Raw genomic sequence first — 22,631 nt, 5'->3', positions numbered from 1 at the left:
TCTAATTAAGAAACAAAATAACTAAATCAGGATATCATTTAATGCATTATCATCCTGTTGATAACGAAAATTTCAATTACTTAGATCATTAAAAGAAAGAGACATTTAGTTCAGCCAAAAGCCAACAAAGATTCTAGTGATGTTTCTGGATTTTAACATTTAAATAATTGTATTTAATAATATGAACTAATAGATGTTCCTTCAATGGCCGAGGAATGAACCCTGAATTGAATCAGTTGACAATCTCTATCCCTGTCAAAGAAGTTCCAGCATGAAGCTGAAGAGCAACATCCCCGACAACCTGTTAATGGAAAGCAACATTTAGTTCATCTACTCAAAAAAACAACTATAATCCAAGCTCTATGTAATTAACCGGGAGCATATATGGTTATTACATTTTGAAAGTGCAACATAAGCAGAATTAAATTCACAAAATGGGCTAAACTTTTGGTGCACCACTGTACCCATTTTTCAGTCACAATTAAGCAACCATCTTACAATTCAAGAAAAACAGACTGGAGAAATTAAAACTGCAATCAATCCCTTATAATTCCTAACACCTCTTCTGTAACTTCAGGTCTCAAATTTATTAATCAAAATTTGTCAACATAAAACAATAAGTTTAGTTTCAATCTCAAGGTCTTACATTTTCTGCTTGGTAGTAAATGCACTCTACATTTTCCAAAGGATGCTATGAATTGACTGGGTTTAGAGAAGCAAACCAGACCCAAGCCAAATTCTATCAAAAATTACTTAAAGAAATGAGTTGATATTTTTATGCTGCATACCTTAGCCATGGATCTGTAAGAATGTTCAGTAACTCCTGCAACATGTGGCGTGATTAGAACATTGTTGAACTTCAAAATTGGATCATCAGGATCAAAAGGCTCAGTCCAAGCAACATCCATGCCCAACCCTCCCAAGTGGCCACTGCTTAGGTAATGAACAACAGCGTCGTAGTCCAAAAGACCTCCACGAGCAATATTCACCAAAAGAGAATCCTGACAAAATGCATTAACACCAACAATTTTTGTTTTATTTTATTTTTTCGTGTGAATGCGAATTTTATAAGATGATTCCCTCTTTCTCGAAAATAAAAATAAGACAAAGGCAAAAACAAAAAAAAAAGTTCTAGTATTTGGTGAATTCAAGTAATCTGCAATTTGTGTTAGAATGGAAAAGGCAATGAGAAAGACCTAAAAGCACAAGCATTAGCTTCCTCTGAGTGAGCTGGGTGTGACTGGGCTCAAATACTTAGCCAAAGATTGTATAGAACAAAATACCTTTATATTAGAACAAGAGGAACAGTTTAGAAAACTTATCCTTAAGATTACAAGGAGAAATACAGACTTGGGTGCATATTGTGAAAGAACTTCCTTCACAATATGCACAGGCTCTTGTTATCAATTACTGTTGTAAAAAGATGTTGTGATAAATGGGGTGCATATGATTCCTCAATGTTTCCATGATAGAGGTCCATGATGGCTAGAGAATATCTTCATCGCTCATGGATTTAAGTCTGAAAGTGGAAGAAGTGTAGCTGATTTGAAGAATAATATATTTCTACTGCCATGTTCAGCAACAGAACATGAGAAATGAGGGTAAATTGTTGTTGACACAGCAAAGTCAAAATGGCCACAAGCAATGTAAGATATTCCGATTGTATAACATATGGAAGATGGAGGCGAATCCTTAAGATTACAAAGAATAACTTAGACTTGGGTGCATATTGTGAAGGAACTTCCTTCACGATATGCACAGGCTCTTGTTATCTATTACTGTTATAGAAAGATAGTGATACATGAGGTGCATACGATTCATCAATTTTTCCATGATGGAGGTTCATGTTGGCTGAAGAAGATCATCATTACTCAAGGGTTAATGTCCGATGGTTGCAGAAATGTAGCTGATTTGAAGCATAATATATTTATACTGACAAGTTCAGCAACAGCACAGGAGAAATGAGGGGATATTGTCATCCTCACAACAAAGTCAAAACGGCCATGAGAGCAATGCAAGATATTCTGATTGATACCATATGGAAGATGGAGCATGGTCATACTTTGCATCCAAAAGAACCATGTTTTGTGACAGGGGAGACACTCCGATGGGCTGTACCTGGGTGAATCCACATTGCAAATAGCAAGTGAAAGGAAGTAAGCCCCCATTCATTATTCGTCCAAAGTATTTTATCAAAAGGGATGAATTGGAGCATGGATTGCAGCTAATTCAAGACTTTTTTTTTTTTTTTCAAAAAGCCAGACAGAATCCTTGAGAAATATCGAATGGCTTGGGAAAATGCATCAGACTTTATTCCAGTTCACTGGATAGTAGAGTGGCCTAAAAAATTGCCAGGGAATCCTCTCTTCACTAGGATAGCATGAAGAGATGGAGCCTACAACCAAATTGAAGACAAGGTATATCTGATCATGGATGGCATCATGATAAGCACTAGGAAAGGGTTTCACAGCAGAAGCTTAAATCTACGGCCAAAATAGTCAAAAAACAAATTAGACTGACACCGTTTCATAAGACTGTCAAGGACCAAGTGACAAAGCTTTTACTCTGGACAAATCATAAAGTACCCACAAAGATGCCAAGCCAATAGGACTAAAGTTACAAATAATAGGGATGAGAATTCTAAGAAGCCCAGATTTTTCAAATACAAGACCTTGTTTATAACCCCAACAAAATTATAGAGCAACCAGGTAAGTAATTGCTATTCTAATTTACTAGGAATGAGGAAAGCATCTAAACAAATGGTTGTTTGGAGTTGTTTTATACTTCCAACTCTTATTACAATTAGATCTAGATAAAAAGGCGGCAACACCTCGTTCAAAGAACCACAATTTTTATTGCCTACCAGGAAAGTTAATTCTTTTCATGCCAACAAAGGCCAAAACCTGAAAGGAGCAAGTGGGTGGAAAATTTTTCGTGGTTAAGAGCCAAGAGGTGGGGCACGTTCCTTCCAAATGGTGTGAAAGTATAAGCATAACAGTTTTGCTCAAAATATAATTATGAAATATAGATTCAAAGAGAAGACCAATATGAAAAGTATGTGGCGAGAAACAATACACCGTCTGCCAAAACTTTTAGTCGAATATGTTTCTCCCAATAAATCAGAAATGCCTTAAAATTTAAACACTCGTGGAGTTGTTAAAAGAAGTTTAAATATTTCCTCTTATCAAAGGAAAATTAGATATAACACAGGCACATATATAGCTTGTCAAGGTGAAAAAACTAATTCTCAATGCTAGCATGTAATTGTCAAAAAACTTCAAGAAAAGCTCAATGTACCATATCCAAAACACCGTTCCCAAACTAGCACCATTAACATTAGATTGTTTACTTATTGTTTCTAAGACATTAGAATATGTTATGCCCCTTTGATATGCTTGTGTTAGGATCAAATAAATAATAATAATAAAATAAATAAATAAAACATATTTAAATTAGGATAATATATTTGATTTAATTATAGGATATTTATGATAAGTAAATATTTGATTTGATTGAGATAATATTTGGATTTGAAATTTAAAATATTGGAAGTATAAATATCGGTTATTGGCATTGAGAAGAAGGGGAGGAGATTATTGATATTTGGGTAATTTGGACAGCCTTTGGCTGATTGGGAGGGGAAAGACACCTCTAATTGCTTTTGGAAGAAGTTGATATTTCTTATTGCCAACAATATTTATTTCTATATTAATAATATTTGAGTTGGGTTTCTAATAGCTTGAAGCTATGGATTTGGAAAATAGATAAATTTAAAAAAAATTAAATTAGGCTTCTCAAACAGATCAGTAAGACTAGTAAAACTAACCTCTTTCATTGAAGATAAGAATGATTTGTTTATTATGCCAGCCTGAAAGTCAAAATGTCCAAATTGCAAATAGGTTAGACAAGGAATAGTGTAAATAGACATCTGTATAAAGATGCAGAATTCATGTTAACTTATTAATTAAAACAAGACTTCAATTTACTAGTCCAGCTAATTTGGAACAAGCCTGAAGTTACATATAGCCTAGATTGAAAATATCAATATATGGGCAGACAAAGGCTGGACTCTTACAAGACATGTCAGAAACAATGTTTTTTATTAACATAGAAGAAAATTAATTACAATAATGAAAGCAGACAATGTAGATAGATAAATATATAGATAGAGTTAAAATACTTTAATAAACTAACAAAGAACTGGGCTTTGATAAATTACAAGAGCACATAGTTATGGATAAAGTGGAGATAAAGAGAGAAATAAAAATCTCTCATTACCACATAGCATGCTATGAACCTTTTTGTAGGAAGGTCCATGTCAGATTATTCAAGTTGAACATACAGGTAGAACCAAATCCAAGTCAATGGAACAGGGAAGTAGAACTGAAAGTATACAAAGTGAACAAGCAGAGCCTTACTGTCTCTTTGTTCAAACTCAGGGAACAAACAACAATGTCAGCCTTGCTGGCAAACTCATAAATATCTTCATGGCATCCCTTCTCATCAACCAAATCATCCGTAACTCCATTTTCAACTGGAAGTGCTCACAGTATAAAACAAAGTAAATAAAAATACTTCAAAAATGAGTATCAATGTCCTATGATGGGACATTATACATACCATTCGGATGACAAGAAACTTGAGAATGTGAAACCCAACTCCTTTTTGTGGCAATAATTTTCACGCCAAATGGCCGCAAGCGCTTTGCCAAATCAATACCAATATTTCCAAATCCCATGATAAAAACCTGAAAGAACAAGGAAATATCTAATATCTTATTTGTCCAACTCCCATAATAGATAAGCAAAGATAGCGAGTAAATTCGCATTCTAAATACTGTCCTTAATTAAAATAACTAAGTTTTTTTATAATTAAAGACTATCATGGGATAACCAATTAACAATGGTTGTCAAACCACCAAATAGTACCCTTTCCTATTTTATTTAGATTAGCTTTGCAAAAGTGTATCACAAATACAAATTTGCCCTGCCTGTGCAATATCACTAAGTACTACAGATTTTAGTTTTGCTCTATCATGAAATTAAAGATATTATTAATTAGAGTAATGTATCCAGATAATACAGGAAACAACAACTATAAACTTTTTAAGTTGAATGACATAAAGTATTCCTTAATGTTATTCCTCGATGAATATGTTGTATTTGCAATTAAGCTTGTATTGTCATTGTGGCTATGTTTAATCCACATAGAAGTGCATGTGAAGGGGCTCATGAGAACTTAATTGTTGTTGCATTCAAACCTATCAGATTAAGATTTTTGGCCAATGGTTCTTATAAGTTGCATCATAGTAATTAAATCAATAATGCATTAGTGTATTGTGGGGCAATTTTGGAAATAAACTGCTCTTTACAAAGTAAAACAAATAACACAAAATGTGAATTACCAAAAAAAAAGAAAAACACAAAATGCGGTTCACCGTTTTACCCAGTAGTCTTTCACCCAAAAAAACAAAGATTGAGGAGAATTGTTACTCACAGTTTTACCAAGTAGTGTTTGACCAATAGGTTCTCCAAGTCTTTTTTGCTTTATCGAAATTCGCATTTCAGTCTACAACAGGAAGAATATTCATGCAGGTGGTCAGTAGATGATGGCACCATGGAATCAAGCAGAAAATAAGGTGTGATGCATTTTTGACAATCTTAATATCTCATGGCATGAGTGCATAACCATAACCATGTTTATTACTGCACTGGTCATGTAAGAAACACCCTTAATTTATGAAAACTTTACTAGTTTTATGCCTACAATATAAAAATGATATATTAAGCCTGCACTGAGCTGCAAGCTATATTATTGATCAGTAACTTTGGCACCTGTTAGGATGCAAGTATATGTACCTGTGCCCCAAAAGAAGCTTGGACGGAAAGAGAGGTTGAAGACAGATGGCAGAAGACTAGAGCTGAAAAGTGGCAACAACTTAGCAAAGGAAAAAGTAGCAGCAAATCATATCTCCTGTAAGATGAAGAAGCAGCAGCAGAACAAGGAGCGAACGGGTGTAAACAACAAGCTGATGAATGTGACATGTGCCAAGCTGATGGGAGTGACAAATGGCAATTCCACAATAAAAGAGGAGACCAAAAAAACAACCAAATGAAGATTTGCTGAAAAAGAGATTGGACTACCAGGATATGCAAAGGGGAGATGTGGCAGGCTGCAATTGGAAGGACAAGGTGCAGAGGAATTATAAGAAGGCTAGAGTGGAAACGTTGAGGATAGGCAGAAAATTGAAAGAAAAAAGTGGGAAGAGTTTCTTTTATTTTATTTTATTTTTTGTTATTATTTAGCTATGGTGAAGTTTTTGCTTTGATTTGTAATAGATAACAGTAGCAGAGAACTATTTTTGTATTATTGAAAATTACATCAATACAAGTAGTATTTTCATACATTGCTCTTGAATTGATTTACAGCATATTTCATCACAGAGCAACCCAAATACAATCTACTTCAGTAATCAAATTCCAGCAGTAACACTTTAGCAATTCTTGCTTAGCAGTAACCACACAGCAATAGAGTTTAAGTTCCAAAACCATTGCATTGCAGCTAACTCCAGGTTTGTATCAATTGGCATTAGAGCTCCAATTTTGAGGATAGAAAAAGTCGACAGACGGTGCACAATGGTGGATCATCGAACGACTAACACAAAGGCAAATCCGAGAATTAAACATGAACGGAATCTGTCCTCGCTGTGAAGGCCAAGAAGACTCAAGGCATGACTGTATATGCCAATCATGGGCCATTCTCGTGGTGGAAGAAGACAATCTAGATGATGAAGGCATTTTGATCGTATTCAATGGGCAAACGAAGAGGAAGAAAGACGATTAGACTGAGATTGAACATTCCGGCAGAGGGGCATCAATATCTGGTGACGACAAAGCAATCTTTGGTGAAGTCAAGGTTGATTTGGTGGAGACAATACATTCCGACGAATATTGGGTAGATTCTAACGAAGTTGGACCATTTGAATCAACTCACCTACTTAACCTTCATGTTTTCCAACCGAAAGAGATGAAAGCTAGTAAAGTAGAATAAGGAGGCGTGAAAGAGGGGAGGGAAGGAGAAAGGAAATATTATAACCCCACCCAACCCAACAACCTATTTATCTAACTCAAACTCAACTCATTAAACCCAAACTCATTACTGCCCACTTCTCAAATACCCAATCCAACCCAAATTCAACTAAGCCCAATGACACCCACATTCAATCTCATCAACCCATACAATAATAATAAAGCCCAAGGCTTTAGCCAAAACCCAAGTGGCCCACACTAAGTCTAGCATTATATATTTCCCAAAACAAACCTAGTCCCTCAAACCTATTTGACTACAGCCAAACCTGGCCACTTATACCACTTATATTTCAACCCAAGCTTACCGTTCCAACTCAATTAACCAAAACTAAAACCGGCCCACCAGTACAACCCAACCTAATTATATTCAAATTTCTAACTCAAACTCACTTATTCCTACCCAACCCAATCCAAACCACACTAATCCAACCCAAACTAATTATTTCGACCATTACAACCAAACCCCAATCCACCCAACATAACCAAACTCCCGTAATCGTTTCCAACTCATCATATCATTATACAACCCATCCTCTCCTTCATTCCCAAACTAGTGTGACCTTAATCTTTTTCTAGTCAAAATCCGACAATCGGTGATACACTATGCCAACAATCTATCATCCCTAACTCATGCCCGAGTAAACCACATCAATGTGAGCCTTCAATTAATCCATCATTTTCCAAAGACGAGAGGATAAGAGAATCGAGGATGTGGCCACGGAGACAGATCCTACTGACAACTGGAACACCCAATGCTCGTCGATGATGCTCTAGTAGGGAAAGGTATTGCTCGAAATTTGCCGCAATGGTAAGAGGGACAATAATCATTTTTTGATTGGAATGAATTGAAGCAAAACCTATTGGGACACTTCTAGCTGTCGCAAGATGGGAAGTCATATGAAAAGCTCCTGGTGCATCGGTAGACTGACTTGGTGAATGATTTTCTATGCCATTTTGAGACGTTTTTAATGCCATTATAGGACATTGTTGAACTGCAAAGGAAGCTGAGGAAAATCGATGTGATGAAGAAAACCCAAGTACCTATCATGTTAGCAAGAGTGCTCTATGAGTTGGGTTTGCAAGTAAAACTAATTAAACAAATTGGGGTGCCTTTATGGACTGGGTTTACTTCTCTGTCCTTAGTGGGTTGTTTTAGTTTTGGTAGGATTATTCAGAATCAAGTCTTACAAATAAGCTTCCCAAATATTATTCATGTTATGAATGAGTTTCTTAGAATGATGCGGAAAAGAGATGAATTAATTATTATTGTGAGGTGTCTGCTAGAATAAGGATTCATGTTTTGAGGAATACCATGGTTTTTGACTTTGCACTAAGCTATCTTGATAATGGTTTTGAGACAAATAAGAGAAGGCAATTAGATGAATTGGAACCAAATCTCGAGACATGGCCTTCATTCCTTGCAAGTTGTGTTCGATACGAGTGGCATGAAGATATTGTTGAATGGTTTGATGTGATGAGGATGAGTGAAATTGGAGTTAATGTTGAAGCACCTATTTTAGAGTTAATTGTTTGTGCTAATTTAATTGTCTTTGGAAAAGATATGGTCAATCATGCATGTGCTATAAAAGGGGGGGTTTGAAACTTCTCTGCTTATAAAGAATGCACTTATATGTGTGGAAGGGAAATATGGAGGGGTACAAGCGATTAAGAAATTGTTTTCAAAAGAGAGATAGGAAGATAGTATGTTGGAATGTGTGGACAACACCATACGACATGGGGGATTGTCTTCCTTAAAATACAACCTTATCGCTTTCGTTCGTTGGCTTCCCGCCCAAACAATAAGTTTAGTCCACATTTATATGATCAGTATGAGAGGTAGAAAGAATAGGCAAGGCTGCGTACAAGTTGAGTCTGACCTTAATGACTAAAATACACCCCATCTTCCAAGTGTCACGTTTAAAAAAGAGAAGGGGATCTAATGTAGCAAGTCTGCCCCTACCAGACTGCTTAGGCAGAATTAGAAGTGCAACTGGAACAGTTATTAGACTACCAATATTCATCTCATGGTGAGTTGGAGACACTTGTTAAGTGGAATCAACTCCCAGGCTATGAGAACTCGTGGGAGTCGTATAAGGCTCTCAAACAACTCTTCCCTCATTTGTACCTTGAGGACAAAATGCCTGTGGATGGACAGGATAATGTTAGAATGTAAGTATATGTACCTGTGCTCCATAAGAAGCTTGGAAGGAAAGAGAGGTTGGAGACAAATGGCAAAAGACTAGAGCTGAAAAATGGCAACAACTTAGCAAAAGAAAAAGTAGCAGCAAATCATATATCCTATAAGATGAAGAAGCAGCAGTAGCAAAACAAGAAGCGAATGGGCATAAACAACAAACTGATAAGTGTGGCATGTGTCAAGCTTATGGAAGTGACAAATGGCAATTCCACAATAAAATAGGAGACAAAAAAAAAAGCCAAATGAAGATTTGCTGAGAAATAGGCTGGACCACCAAGACATGCAAAAGGGGGACGTGGCACACTGTAATTGGAAGGACAAAGTGTAAAGGAATTATAAGAAAGCTGGAGTGGAAACGTTAAGGATAGGCAAAAAAATTGGAAAAAGGAAGAAAATTGAAAGAAAGAGTAGGGAGAGTTTCCAACCTCTTGAATATTGGAGGGAGTTTATTTTTTTTGTTATTATTTAGCTATGGTGAAGTTTTTGCATTGATTTATAATAGATAACAGTAGTAGAGAACTATCTTTGCATTACTGAAAATTACATCAATACAAGAAGTATTTTCATAAATTGCTCTTGAGTTGATTTACAACATATTTCATCACACAACAACCCAAATACAATCTACATCAGTAACTAGATTCTAGCAACAACACTTTGGTAATTCTTGTTCAACAGTAACCAAACAACAGAGTCTGAGTACAAGAACCATTCCACTGCAACTAACTCTAGGTCTCCGTTAGTACCTTTGAGGCTTAATTAATCCTAAACTCTTACAATAGGAAGAAAACCATACAACAAATATTACTCTAGGTCTCTATTAGTACCTTTGAGGCTTAATTAATCCTGAACTCTTACTATGGGAAGAAAACCATACAACAAATATTAAGACCCTCATTTAATTCAGAGTCATAATTAATTAGCCCCTCAATGGCTTTTCTACTTTTACTGGAATTCTAGGGCTACAATTTTCTTATCAACCTTGTTTACATCATTCTCTTTAACAATTTCTTTGCAAAAATTTCACCCTCCAATGAACTCATCTTTTTACAGATCATATCTATCTTTTGTCCCAAATTCTACACTCCTAAGTTAAAAGACTACTTGCCAAAGCTCCTTTTTTCAGTGGTGGTCATAATGGAGCAACAACCATCCACTGAAAAGTTTAATCAACGGCATAAGTATATTTGCAAGAAAATTCATTCACTTTAATCAAAATTTGACGGCCCACAATGCTTAAAAATAATGCAATTCACTAGATGACAAATCAGTTGCCAGAAAATTGGAGAACAAAATCAGTGAAAATCCAACATAATCAGCAATGGATTTTACAATTCAAGTTTTTGGATGGTCAAAGAAGAAAAATCAGAGACAAAACACTCTACATCAATATATACTCTATCTCTTTAAATTTTCTAGTACAAGATAAAATATATCAACTCAATGAACTAGTATAAAACTGACAAAGAGAGAGTAGTAATAATCAAATTTCCTCCCAAGAATATGAATAAAATAGGATTTCCTTTATTATATTCCCTTGCTTGCAGTCAACAATTTAAAGGTTTATTAGTTAACAAATCAACCAACAAGTAAAAACTTAAGCAGTTTACTATGTAACTTGTAGGAAGAAGCATTGAGCAATTGATGAATGCAATGACTTTGGAGTGAACAACTATTCCTTCATTACTAAATAAAATAATAAGGGAAAGGTAAAGTGCTTAGCAGTTACTAAATTGAATAAAGCAACCTGCTTCCGAAGAAGGCCCAATATTAGATATATAGTCATTTCTGCACATGATGCCGCATTTCCAGTCATGCCACCTGGGATTCTAGCAACTTTTATTCCACATCTTGTAGCAGCATCAATATCAACACCTTGAAAAAAGCACACATTGGTACGTAATAAATTTCAATAGTAGAAATGAAGCAAAAAAGAGGAAAAGTGTGTATCATATGCTAGAAGCTCCAAGATTATGGAAAATGAACACATACAATTGAAAAATACCTTCAAGGCCAACACCAAATTGCATTATTAGCTTCATCTTCTTTGCCTGAGATATAACATTTGAATCAAGCCGCATGTTTTTTACCACACAAAGATGGTAGTTTTGTATGACATTAGGAACATCATCAAGTGGGACAACATCAACCTGCAAGAATTAAATGGAAAAAAGTAATACATGAAGACAAACAGAAACTTTTTGTCCAAGAAAAATCTGACATTATTGTGCCTATTCCTATTACATAATTTAGCAATGGTGGATAGAGTCACGAAACATATGGAAGGTATATCATCATGCAAGAACCTTCTGCATATCATCAAATCTGAAATTTAGTAAGACTGACATAAAACGTTCCGAGCACACTACTCAATTGTCTATAAAAATACAAGAAAAATATTCCTTGTAGAATGCATTCAAGATACTAAGAGATAATGCAAACAAATAACTTCAATAATTTTATTTGCAGCAAATTCACAAAATAACTTGATGCATCAAAAACTCAGATTCACTTGATGAACAACAGAGGGCTAAGCAAAGCCTAGATTTATGAGTAAGATGTAGGCTTTGCCACATAACAGGGTTCATAGGAATCACTCAATAGAATCTTAGAACCCACATTTGAAGGTTGGGGTGTCAAAGGATGGCAAATGGCAAGCTTATGGCAAGTTGATGCAAAGTCAATACAAGCATGCATGGCTTCCAAATGGCATTCTTCTATTTGATGACACTTTAGCACTAAGTGGAGGCAGTAAGATGCTCAAGCACAAGTCAGCTTATAAATGTTGAGTGACAATCGCTTGTGCATGGGGAAGTGACGTTGAATTCCAACATGTTGCTCTACATGAGATCTAACTGGGTGGTGGTGCAGGAAAATTGTGCCAAGGTGGATGTTTGTGTTAGCCCCAATTGCCTTTATAAAGTTTTGCCGTGTATTATGTTGCTAGTTAGTGGAAAAACTAAATGTGAGCCACCTTTGTGTTGAGAGTTAGACACAAAGTTGTAAACAAGAGAGATACTTGTTTGAGAGTTGTGAAAGGGTGAGATTTTCATAGTGAGAGCTAAAGGCGTTCTTGTAAATTTCATTAACAGACTCTTGTTCCTTGTTATGTGTTTAATGTAAAGGTTGAGAAATTGGTTCCCGTAAATTATTATTGTGCTGCTTTCTACCCTTATTGTGTTGTGTTTCTTGCTTACTGGACTGTTGTTTGTTGCCATGCTTGTCCTTGTTAGTTGGTGCAATTTTATTGGCTAATCATAGGTGCAAATTTGTGGATTGTGTTTGTGAACTAGTGACAGCTGTGGTATTAAAGCCATGAATATGGCAACATTAATAAAGTGAGTTAGTATTTTGGAGGTGTTGGTTGGAACACCGACATTTGATGCAATTTCTTAGGCAAAGCAGGCTATCATGCATTCCTAGTAGATTGGGGAACTTAGACAGGGCATTTCGGATAACCACAAAGACTTACTTGAGAGGTGCAATGAGATGCTTAATTAGGTGCTGGATTTAGCATATCAAATGGAGGATAAGATTTCCTCTATGGAAGGTGCCATCGCCTTATTGAAAAGAGCCAACATTGGGTCCTTTGTTACTTGTAAGATGAGTTCTGGTTCTTTCAAACATAATGTTCCAGAGCTAAAATAGTTTTAAGGGGCACGAAATACAAAGGAGCTTGAAAACTTCCTTTAGTACATGAAACAATACTTATAAATTGCCCGTGCTTCCAATGAAGATCAAATAACAATCACTAACTTACACTTAACTGGTGATGCTAAACTATGGTGACACACTAGTCTCGACGATGATGCAAGTGTTGGACAGCCTAGGATGGAGATCTGAAATGCCCTTAAAAAGGAATCGAATGACCAGTTCTTACCACTCAATACAGCATGGGTGGCACAAGAAGCTTTGAAAAAGCTAAGGCACACAGGATCATTGAGGGATTACATCAAGGAATTTAGTTCCTTGATGCTAGACATTAAAAACATGCCCAAAGAAGACAAGCTATTTAACTTCTTTTGTAGACTTCAACCTTGGGCACAGGTTGAACTTAGAAGGCAAAATGTGAAAGATTTAGCTATGGCTATTGCAGCGACCAACAGTTTGGTCGAATATTAGCTTGAGCGATCATCTAGTAACCCTAACAAAAGAAGGTCAAACCAGACTAGAATAAAAACAATAATAACTATAAGAAGGGTCATAAGGATTATAAGAAAACCAAGAGAGAGACTTCATAGTGGGGACAGGATCCACCCTAATGGAAGTCCAATTCTCACTGCTTTCTATGCAATGGTCCCCGTCAGCAACGGGACTATCCAAAGCATGAGAAGCTAACGACCCTGATAACTCAATATGAACCAAATGAAGAGCTTGAAACTTCTAATACACAACTTAATCCAATACAGGTGTTAACCTTGAGGAGTAAAGGGCAAAGTTGCTTCAAAGGCTTGAGGTATGTGGATGTTGTTCTGATCGGGCACCAGGTCAAGACCATGTTAGATACAAGAGTGACCAACAATTTCATGGCTAAGAGAATGGTTTTTGTCCTTGGGTTGAAAGTGACAAAGAGCTCGAGTAGAATCAAAACTATGAACTCAAGTGCACAACCAATCCAAGGGATGACCACAACCGATCTGAAGATAGGCGAATGGAAGCAGGTTGGATGACTTTGAGGTATTCTTGGGTATTGAGTTTTTCATTTTCGCAAAAGCTATGGTCTCCCCACACCTGCAAGGGTTGGATATTTTGGATGTACAATGTACATGCTTCGTGAGGGAGGAAATAAGCAAGCAAAATAGCAAGTAGCATATGTAATCGGCTAATAAACTAAAATTGGGTTAAAGAAGGGAGAGGTGATCATGTTAATTATCTTGGTAGAGATTAAGGCTAACAAAATTATTGAAGTGTCAGACTATGTTGCCCAAGTGCTTAATGCTTACAGAGATGTGATGCCACTCGAATTCCTTAAAACTTTGCCTCCCTGTAGGCATGTTGATCATAAGATAGAGCCGAAGTATGGGAAAAGGCACTAGCCATCGCCCCATACAAGACGTCCCCGATGGATTTGGCAGAATAGCAGAGGCAATTGGATGAGTTACTTGATATTGGATTCTTGCAGCCTTCAAAGGTCCTTGTCTTGTTCCAAAAAAGGTAGGATAAGAGTCTTGATCTAGAAAAAGTGGTTGTCACTCAACATTTATATGTTGAATTGTGCTTAAGTGCTCTATTGCCTACACTTTGTGCTAAAGTGCCATCAAATGAAAGAATGTCATCTGGAAGCCATGCAAGCTTGCATTGACTTTGTATCGACTTGCCACTAGCCATCCTTGGATATCCCACCTGAAGCTAGCGCACACATGCCACTTGCTTGTGCACCAAAGTTGCCAAATGTTGCCTAGTTGGTGCCTAGCTCACTAATATATTGTGCTCACACCCAAAGCACATTTCCAAGTCACTTCTGCATCAAAGATCAAATTCCTATGATGTCTTACCATATAAATCACCAAGACTTACAAGATCACATTCAAAGTTAGTGTCCAAAAAAGGGTAAAAAGAGAAAAGCGACATAAATAATATCACTAGAATCTTAGGATCCCCACCTAAAAGTAGAATGCATCAACACATCAAATTCTTATAGGATCTAACCAAATAAAGCACAAGATTGAGAAGATTATCTTCAAAGTTCAGTCACTAATATAGAAGGGGAGAAGGCAACAAAAGTAACCTCCAATAGGATAACTTTTCGGGGGAAAAACTTTGGTTGCTAAGCAATTGAAGCAATCATAATTAAAGTAAAAGTTTTTGCCTCCATACTAAATCTATAAAAAAATTCTCCTCCAAACACCATTGAAGCTAAGATTTCTCAAGGAAAAATTAGAGAAAACCTTAAGTAGAATAGCACTTTAGTATTTTCTAAAATACAAAAGGTTTACACATCTTAATAAGTATTCCAAAATTCTCAGTTGCACATGGCATTGTCATGTAAATGATGAGTTGATGTGATAATGTTAGGAGTAAAGTATGTGTTAAGAAACAATGGAAAAATGGAGTTGAAGAGAGGACAGGTGGCGGTATTTAAGAAGAAACAAATGACACACAGTTGTTGGCAAAAGGAAGCCTGAAGGAAACAGAAGGAAGACAGGAAAAAGTAAAGGAGGATTCAAAGACAAAACTGGCATTAACAGAAAAAGAGATAACAAAGACGCAGCTAATTAAAGGGACAACCATAATGTTTCAATCAAAAATGGCAAACCAGAAAAGAGGTCAACTGAGAAGAAAAGAGGGAAAGATATAGACCTAGGGAGAAGCATTGGAAGAGGAGGAGGAAAAGAATGAAGAAGAATTAGAGTGTGGAGAGACCAGCCTCTCGAAAGTTGGAGTTGTTATATGTTGTTAAAAATTTAGTTAAACTTTGTGTTAGTTGTAGGGCGTTAGCATCTGCTGGTGTTAATTACTTTTATAAGATTTGTGTTGGTGGAAACATTGAAAATGTGAACTCATATCTGTATTCCAGAAAATTATCAATACAAATATTTCTCATATCCATTGTTCTTGTTACAATATTGTTTCCATACATAGTCTGTCACATTGTTGTCAGAGTGATTCATTGACAATACTATTAATTGAGCAAACTACCGCATACAGTGCCATCGAACTAGGTTTGTATCAAATAAGTTATATAGTGATACTATAAACAATGATTTATCACTTAGGACAAGGATTTTAAGATACTATCCAAGATGTACCACTACTTTACAATAGAATTATTGAATAGTCTCTACCTTATTTGTAACATCAATGTCTAACTACAACAATTATATCTAGTATCCAGGTTTATTTAATCACCCTTTTCATTTGCCAGACTTGGAAGAAGACAAAGTCCATCTTCCAATAACTTCTTAAGGTAGTTTGTATTATACGTTTCACCCAACTTATAGTCATTGTAATTTATAAGAAATTTTTATTGGATTGAGGATGTCAAAACTCCCTTTTTTACATAGAAATGCATCTGAAGCTAACTATCATCATATCTATGGTATGCCCTTTCTCTGTCATTTCCTCACCTCATATCTCACATAAATTTCATCGCTCCACTACCCTATTTATCAGCTATAGTTCTCATTCCCAAAGTCCTACACATATCATTTAAATGAAGAAAAAATATCTTCAAACCTAAACAGTCAAGTTAGATTTCAAATAGCTTGATTATATAATCGCATTTTAAATTCAAAACAAATATAATATACATGTGATATTGCTTTAATAATCAAGATGAACTTTTGACTTTACTCTTCCCATTTTCAGCGATGACAAACTCTTCCCATTTTCAGCGATGAGAAACTCTTCCCTGCGCATTTCAACTTGACTCTTTGATTCTTCATTTACAATTTGCATGTGCAAGTCTGCTAGGTTTTTAAGAAAAAAGCATAAAGCACAAGAACATCAAAAATACCCCTTAGAATTCAGGGGCATCATCATATAACCACTGAAGTTACAATGCAGCAGACTGAAACCTTCAACAGAACAGAGAAACTCACAGAAGACTTGCTAAACCTGCCTATCTAGCCTTGCATAAAGGAAAACCAAGAGGGTACTTCAGAAATCATCTAATTTAGGGAAATCAACATGAATCTTGACACCTTGAAACACTTTAAATTTCAAATTGTAGTCTCATATGGCTGCAAAATGTATGAATATTCATGCTGAGGATATTTAGAACCAGATTAACCATATATTATTCCTGACAGGTTGACAAGCAAAGACACTTTTTCAGTTGGCATCAATTGGATCTAAAGATTAAGATAAATGGTGCTATATTAGAAAAATTGACGGTCAGAAATCCAATCAATTTCCCAATGAGAATTGACCTACATATGGATGATACATGCTCGCTGCCACATACAAGGAAGAATTGAGGACTACTATAGATTGAGTTCATATTATGGATTGTGAGTGAGAAATACGAAGTTCTAGCAAATTGAAGAAAGGATAATAGTTCCATTATAGACAAAAATATCTCTACTTGTATATATTTTCCAACAAAATCAACACCATCAAAGCCTTACAGATAGCAAGAGTTGAAGCAGCATGTTTAAGTGTAGGGAATGCATTACTTCAGCTTTGATTATAATCACTACATGACTAATGGGACAAGCAAATACTTTCATTCTACCACTGAGTAGCCGGATCGCACTATCAGTGCTAACGAAAAAGGTTCTGAGATGCCAAAGTATGAGTAGGAAACTTTATGAGAGCCAACCTCACTTGACAGTGAAGGAAATTTGATGCAATAAAGATTAAAAATCAACTTATATATGCAAGAAAAGCTCAATCAAGTTTCAACAGAAGATTATTCATGGTATCCATGGAGGTGCTACTAGGTAAGCTTTTAGCTCCATTACAGACAAGCTCTTTTTGCAAGAGTCGATTTTTTTTTTCCACATTCTAAGTTTTTTTTTAATTAATATACAGTCAACGTTTCCAATTAAAAAGGTAAAAAGGTTCATTTTTGAAGCCTTTAAATTTGTTTGTAATACCAAAAAGAAAATGCAGAAGTAATGATTTTCTTTTTTTCCCCCTCTTAGTAGTTGTACATTGTAAGTAATGATTTACTAAGAAAAAGTGATCAACCTAGTTTTCCTCAAAATATTTTCAATTGAGAGTGTTGCTTTGCTAGATATAAATATATAACCTCAAGTTTTACTGGACAATGTAACCTCAAAAATGAAAACAAATGTAATCCAAGTTATTAACCTCTGTTGATTTTCCAACTTACAGCCCATATACAGATACACAGCTTTTTCTACAGCAACAAAACTTGAAAACTTCAAGACATGTAATCATATTCCACAACCAACCTCTTGTTTAGAAAGGATGAAATTAGCAAAGTACTTTTATAGTACACCATCAGGAGGTATACTCGTTAAAAGGAGCGAATCCTAGATTAAAAGTGAAAACATACCTGAATGAACGAATAATTTTGCAGGTATTCTTTAGTATAATTATGAGAAGGAGGAAAGGATGGCCCACAAAAGAGAACACGGGTAATATTCAGATCAGTTTTCCTATCCACTCCCTCCATTTTGTATAACAAATCTGCACTAAATCAACCTTAGCATGAAAAAAATATCTAATTATTTCCATACATGAGAAGTGGTTTGCAGCGGGAACAATATATGAAGTGTTAAACCCAAGAAAGCCTAGTACAATTAAATAAATATATACACCAGTGGAAGCATAAACGAAATTGAAACTACGACCTAATTATATGGGGAAGAAAATTTACGCAAACAACTGTAAAATTTACGAATCAAGAAATGGAAAAACATATGCATTTTTAATTACAAAACACAGAAACTTGTTAAGGCCCTCTTCAGTAAGATGTCAATCTTTTGGTATGCAAAATACGATTTCAAAGCCCAAAATGGAAGCATTTTCTAAACTGAAAAACAAAAAGAAAGGATAAAATTCCCCTCAAACATTTCAGAGACATGAGGGCATTGCCTTTAAAATCTAATTTTATGAAAATCAAATGCTGTAATAGTCTGAAAATCCCACCCCGTAACTCCCCAAGGAAATAAAACCTAAAAGCAGTGAAACTACCAAAATTCAGAATCAATTTTAAATTACATTCTTCCACAAAAAATACAACCATTTGTTGAATTTTTTTTTTTTTCAATTTTCATTTCAACCTGCTCTCTCTGTTAAAGGGTTTTCTTACTCTTATTTCTTTTCTTTTTTTTTTAAAACAAATTGCTATTGTTGCGCATAATTGTTGGGGGCAAACTACTTGATTGAAACGTAACATCACCATATTTACAGATTTTTTCATAAGTAGGCTTGTATTTAGAAGTTGATATTAAAACAAATGTGAAATAAAGAAGAAACAGAATTAATTAGGGCAGAGAAAAGAAACTGAAATTTTGACCATAAAGGAGGGCTAGATTTTACCGAGTTTCTACAGCTACTGGTGAGAGTGACTCAACCCCTTCCAGGAAATTTAAGAGGACGAAAATTGACAACCCCTGAAAAGCTTTTGTTAGATAGGGTGTTTTTTATTTGGTGGGTGGAGTGAGAGTAGTTCAAGAATGGGCCCAAATGAATAGATGGATGGGACCAAATAATTCCAAAAATATGAATAGTTTACACTTTAGATTGAAGAGCCGTTTGATTCAGACCAGACACAGTATAATTAATTTTAAAAAATTTAACATAGGAAAGAGTTTGATGTTAATATATTATTATCATTATTATTATTAAATTTATTATTTTAGTATTTTATTTTTACCGTTAAAGTTACGAGAAAATAATCTCTAAAGAAAAATTTTCAAGAGGATGAACAATGAAAGAGAAGGGAATCCAGCATAAAAGATATGTGCAAAGAAGACAATGCATGTAGAGAAAGATATGGACAAAGAAAAGAAATATTTGTTGATACAAAAATGAGAACTTTTATAGTTGAAATATAATATGATTGCTTTGCATGGTTGTAGCAAAACATATGAACGTTGATTATAATGGATATATTAAAGATGAGGCTAATGGTGTAATCTAGCATTATCGTTACATGTTTCAAGTAAGCATTTTATTTTTAAAAAAATAAATAAATTATAACTAAAGTTAGTTATACATAAAAGTGATTAAGCTATGCAACATAAATTGAATAATTAAAATTGATGATATGCAAAAGTGGATTAGGCTTTGTATTTCTTAGCATAGAGGGATCCATCAATTTATGTATAAATCAGACTTTGACTCAATTCTTTTGTGTGCAAGGTCAATCCCTTTGACTAACCCTTTATAACCTCTTTAATTAGGTTTTGTATTTCGTGCAAACATCTTAAATGATCACGCATCAAAATTTATTGGCTGAAAGAGTTACGTTACTCTTATTTTGATTATAACAAACAAATATATCCTCTAAACATATTGATTAATATATTTACTTAAATGTAAGTTTTAGATTATAAAAAAGTATCTAATATACTTGAGAGAGGATCAAATTGGGAAATATAAAACAAAATTCAAATAAAATATTCTCAAAACTTTGAAGAAAAACTCAAATATAGATAAAATTTTTTATAATCTTAAAACATTAGTCTTAATTAGAGTAATTATTTGCATGTGAAACTTTTTCAAAATTTTGTATTCACAGCTTTCAAATTTTTAGGTTAAAGTGTTATTTTCAAACTTATTAAATTAAATCGATTTTTATCAAATTTTAATAATTTATTTGAAATTAAGAATTTTTGTATACTAGAATGTTATATCTCAAAGCTCAATTTAAATAAGTTTACCAAAATTGGTTAAAATGAAATTTGTCATATCTTTCAATTTTTATGTTAAAGTGTAATTTTTCTAATTTAATGAGTTAAACCGATTTTTATCAAATTCCAACAACTTATTTCAAATTATGATTTTCTTTGTAAACTAAAATATCATATCTCCAAGTTGGGTTTGAAAAAGTATCCAAACCGAGTTAAATTGTCAATTTTCAAAGTTATAGAAAAAAATTGTAATTTCTCAAAACTTCATGGGGCAAAGTCAATTAACCAAATTGACCGAGTGAATTTTCTTATTTCTGGTCATCAAATTCTCTAGAAGCCATGCTTTTGGATTTCAAAAATCCAGTTGACCAAATTCTTTCTAATCAATTTATTTAAGTGATGAAATTTCTAATGGCTATTATTATATAGACGTCATGAAAGTGTCATATCACATCCACGTAGCACCTACATATAAGTCAAAGGGTTTTTTGGTCTTTTTATACATTTATATGTGATTTAAGTTGAGTTATAATGAGTTTTTAGTGGGGACAATCATGCACCACAACCGTAATGTTTGTTCATGTCTTAGAAAGGGTAGAAAAGTCATTTCACATTAAGCACATGAAAATGACTAAGTTAAGCGGAGCACATACCTGTATGTGCAAAAACACATGACCGTATGTAGTCAATATATTTGAATTTCTAGATAAGGCTCAATTTCACATTGATTTCGAAAATTTCTTTTAATGAGTAACGCTACACATGCTCGTGTGTCGTGTTTGATAGACAAAATAAAAAGAGGTGCAAGGTCTGATGTGCATTATTTTTGCACTCATATTTTTCAAAGCTAAACAAAGACCACCAAAAGAGAAAGAAAGAGTGATTAGAAGAGTCTTGAGAGGAGTTTGGACACCAAAATAGCCACAATCATGCCAAGATTAGTAAGTCTTCAGAGGAAAAGTATAGTTCATTCAGTTCTTTAAGTTTGGTTGATGATGAGCATGAACTGCTGTTATAGAATTTTTGTTAATATGGATATACTTTAATGATTTTGATGATTATCATGTTGTTATTATGATTAAGATGAATGTAAGTATTTTATTGATATGTTCAACATGACTGAACAAGAAGAAATCGAGAAATTAAGATGATTTTTATCATGATCTAAGATTTTGACATGTTTGGAATGAATATGTATGAATGGTTTGTCGAAGTTTAGCCAAAATTCATAGGAACCAATAAGGCATGATTTTCATATTGTGATACATAGGTGTGTGATAGCTCACATGCCCATGTATCCCTTTATAGAGAAAATACTTAACGAGCAGTAAAACATTCATCTTGAAGAGAAACTCACAGGATCATATGGTATAGTACACACATCTCTATGTAGTTTCCCTAAAAGTGGATGCCCACTATGTGGTCAATGTGATAAACATAGGGAAAGTAAGGCTAAAAGATGTTTGTGTTTATATTAAGTAAAGAAATAGACTATTTTACTCCGAGGCTATGTGCAAAGAGGGAAAAGAAAAGAAAGGTTGTATCAAGGTAGATTAAGATAGCTAACCAAAGTGATTGTGTCAAACTATGTGAAAGATGACAACAACTCATGGTAGGGCCCACCCAAGGGTAGTAATTTAGATACACATGTAGGATACATCACATACACGTCCGTGGTAGGGTTCATCCAAGGTGGTAATTCATATAAAAATCTCATAGTTAGACATATGTGGTAAATGAGGGACTACTATGATGCACGACCATATAGAGTTACCACACAGCTGTGTATGTTATGACAAGAGGTAAAATGGTCTTTTTTCATGCATTGTGTGTAATTTAGCTAAGTTTGGAAGGCATGCATGACCGTGTATGAATAGTACACGCTTTGCAAGCATTATGGTGGTTATTTACTTCGATGCATGGTCGTGTGGAGTTGCCACACACTTGTGTTTGTTATGACAATGGTAAAATGGTCTTTTCTTATGCATTGTGTGTAATTTAACTAAATCTAGAACACATGCATGACCGTGTATAAATAATACACACTTATACATAGTCAATACATTTGAATTTTTA

The 22,631-nt window shown here is 34.7% G+C and overlaps 1 protein-coding gene across 4 annotated transcripts; it reads right to left on the bottom strand.

Annotated features, from left to right (window-relative positions):
* Positions 1-55: 55 nt before the first annotated feature.
* Positions 56-19,397, bottom strand: LOC123229332 (hydroxypyruvate reductase). 4 transcript variants are annotated; one of them, XM_044655087.1, is made up of 10 exons: positions 19,240-19,397; positions 18,251-18,384; positions 11,291-11,435; positions 11,033-11,160; positions 5,497-5,568; positions 4,621-4,747; positions 4,419-4,534; positions 3,827-3,868; positions 789-1,001; positions 56-301 (listed from the first exon to the last, which is right to left on the bottom strand). In XM_044655087.1, exons 2-10 carry the CDS (start codon positions 18,368-18,370, stop codon positions 233-235), a joined length of 1,032 nt encoding a protein of 343 aa, XP_044511022.1. In that variant the 5' UTR covers positions 18,371-18,384; positions 19,240-19,397; the 3' UTR covers positions 56-232. The 4 variants fall into 4 exon arrangements, with proteins under 4 accessions (XP_044511022.1, XP_044511023.1, XP_044511024.1 ...); XM_044655088.1 differs by having other exon boundaries at positions 18,251-18,399; positions 19,240-19,383; XM_044655089.1 differs by lacking the exon at positions 5,497-5,568.
* Positions 19,398-22,631: the final 3,234 nt, after the last annotated feature.

This window comes from Mangifera indica, chromosome 11 (genome assembly GCF_011075055.1).
Source record: "Mangifera indica cultivar Alphonso chromosome 11, CATAS_Mindica_2.1, whole genome shotgun sequence".
NCBI classification, from domain to species: Eukaryota; Viridiplantae; Streptophyta; class Magnoliopsida; order Sapindales; family Anacardiaceae; genus Mangifera; species Mangifera indica.
This window is presented reverse-complemented; position numbering and strand designations above follow the sequence as displayed.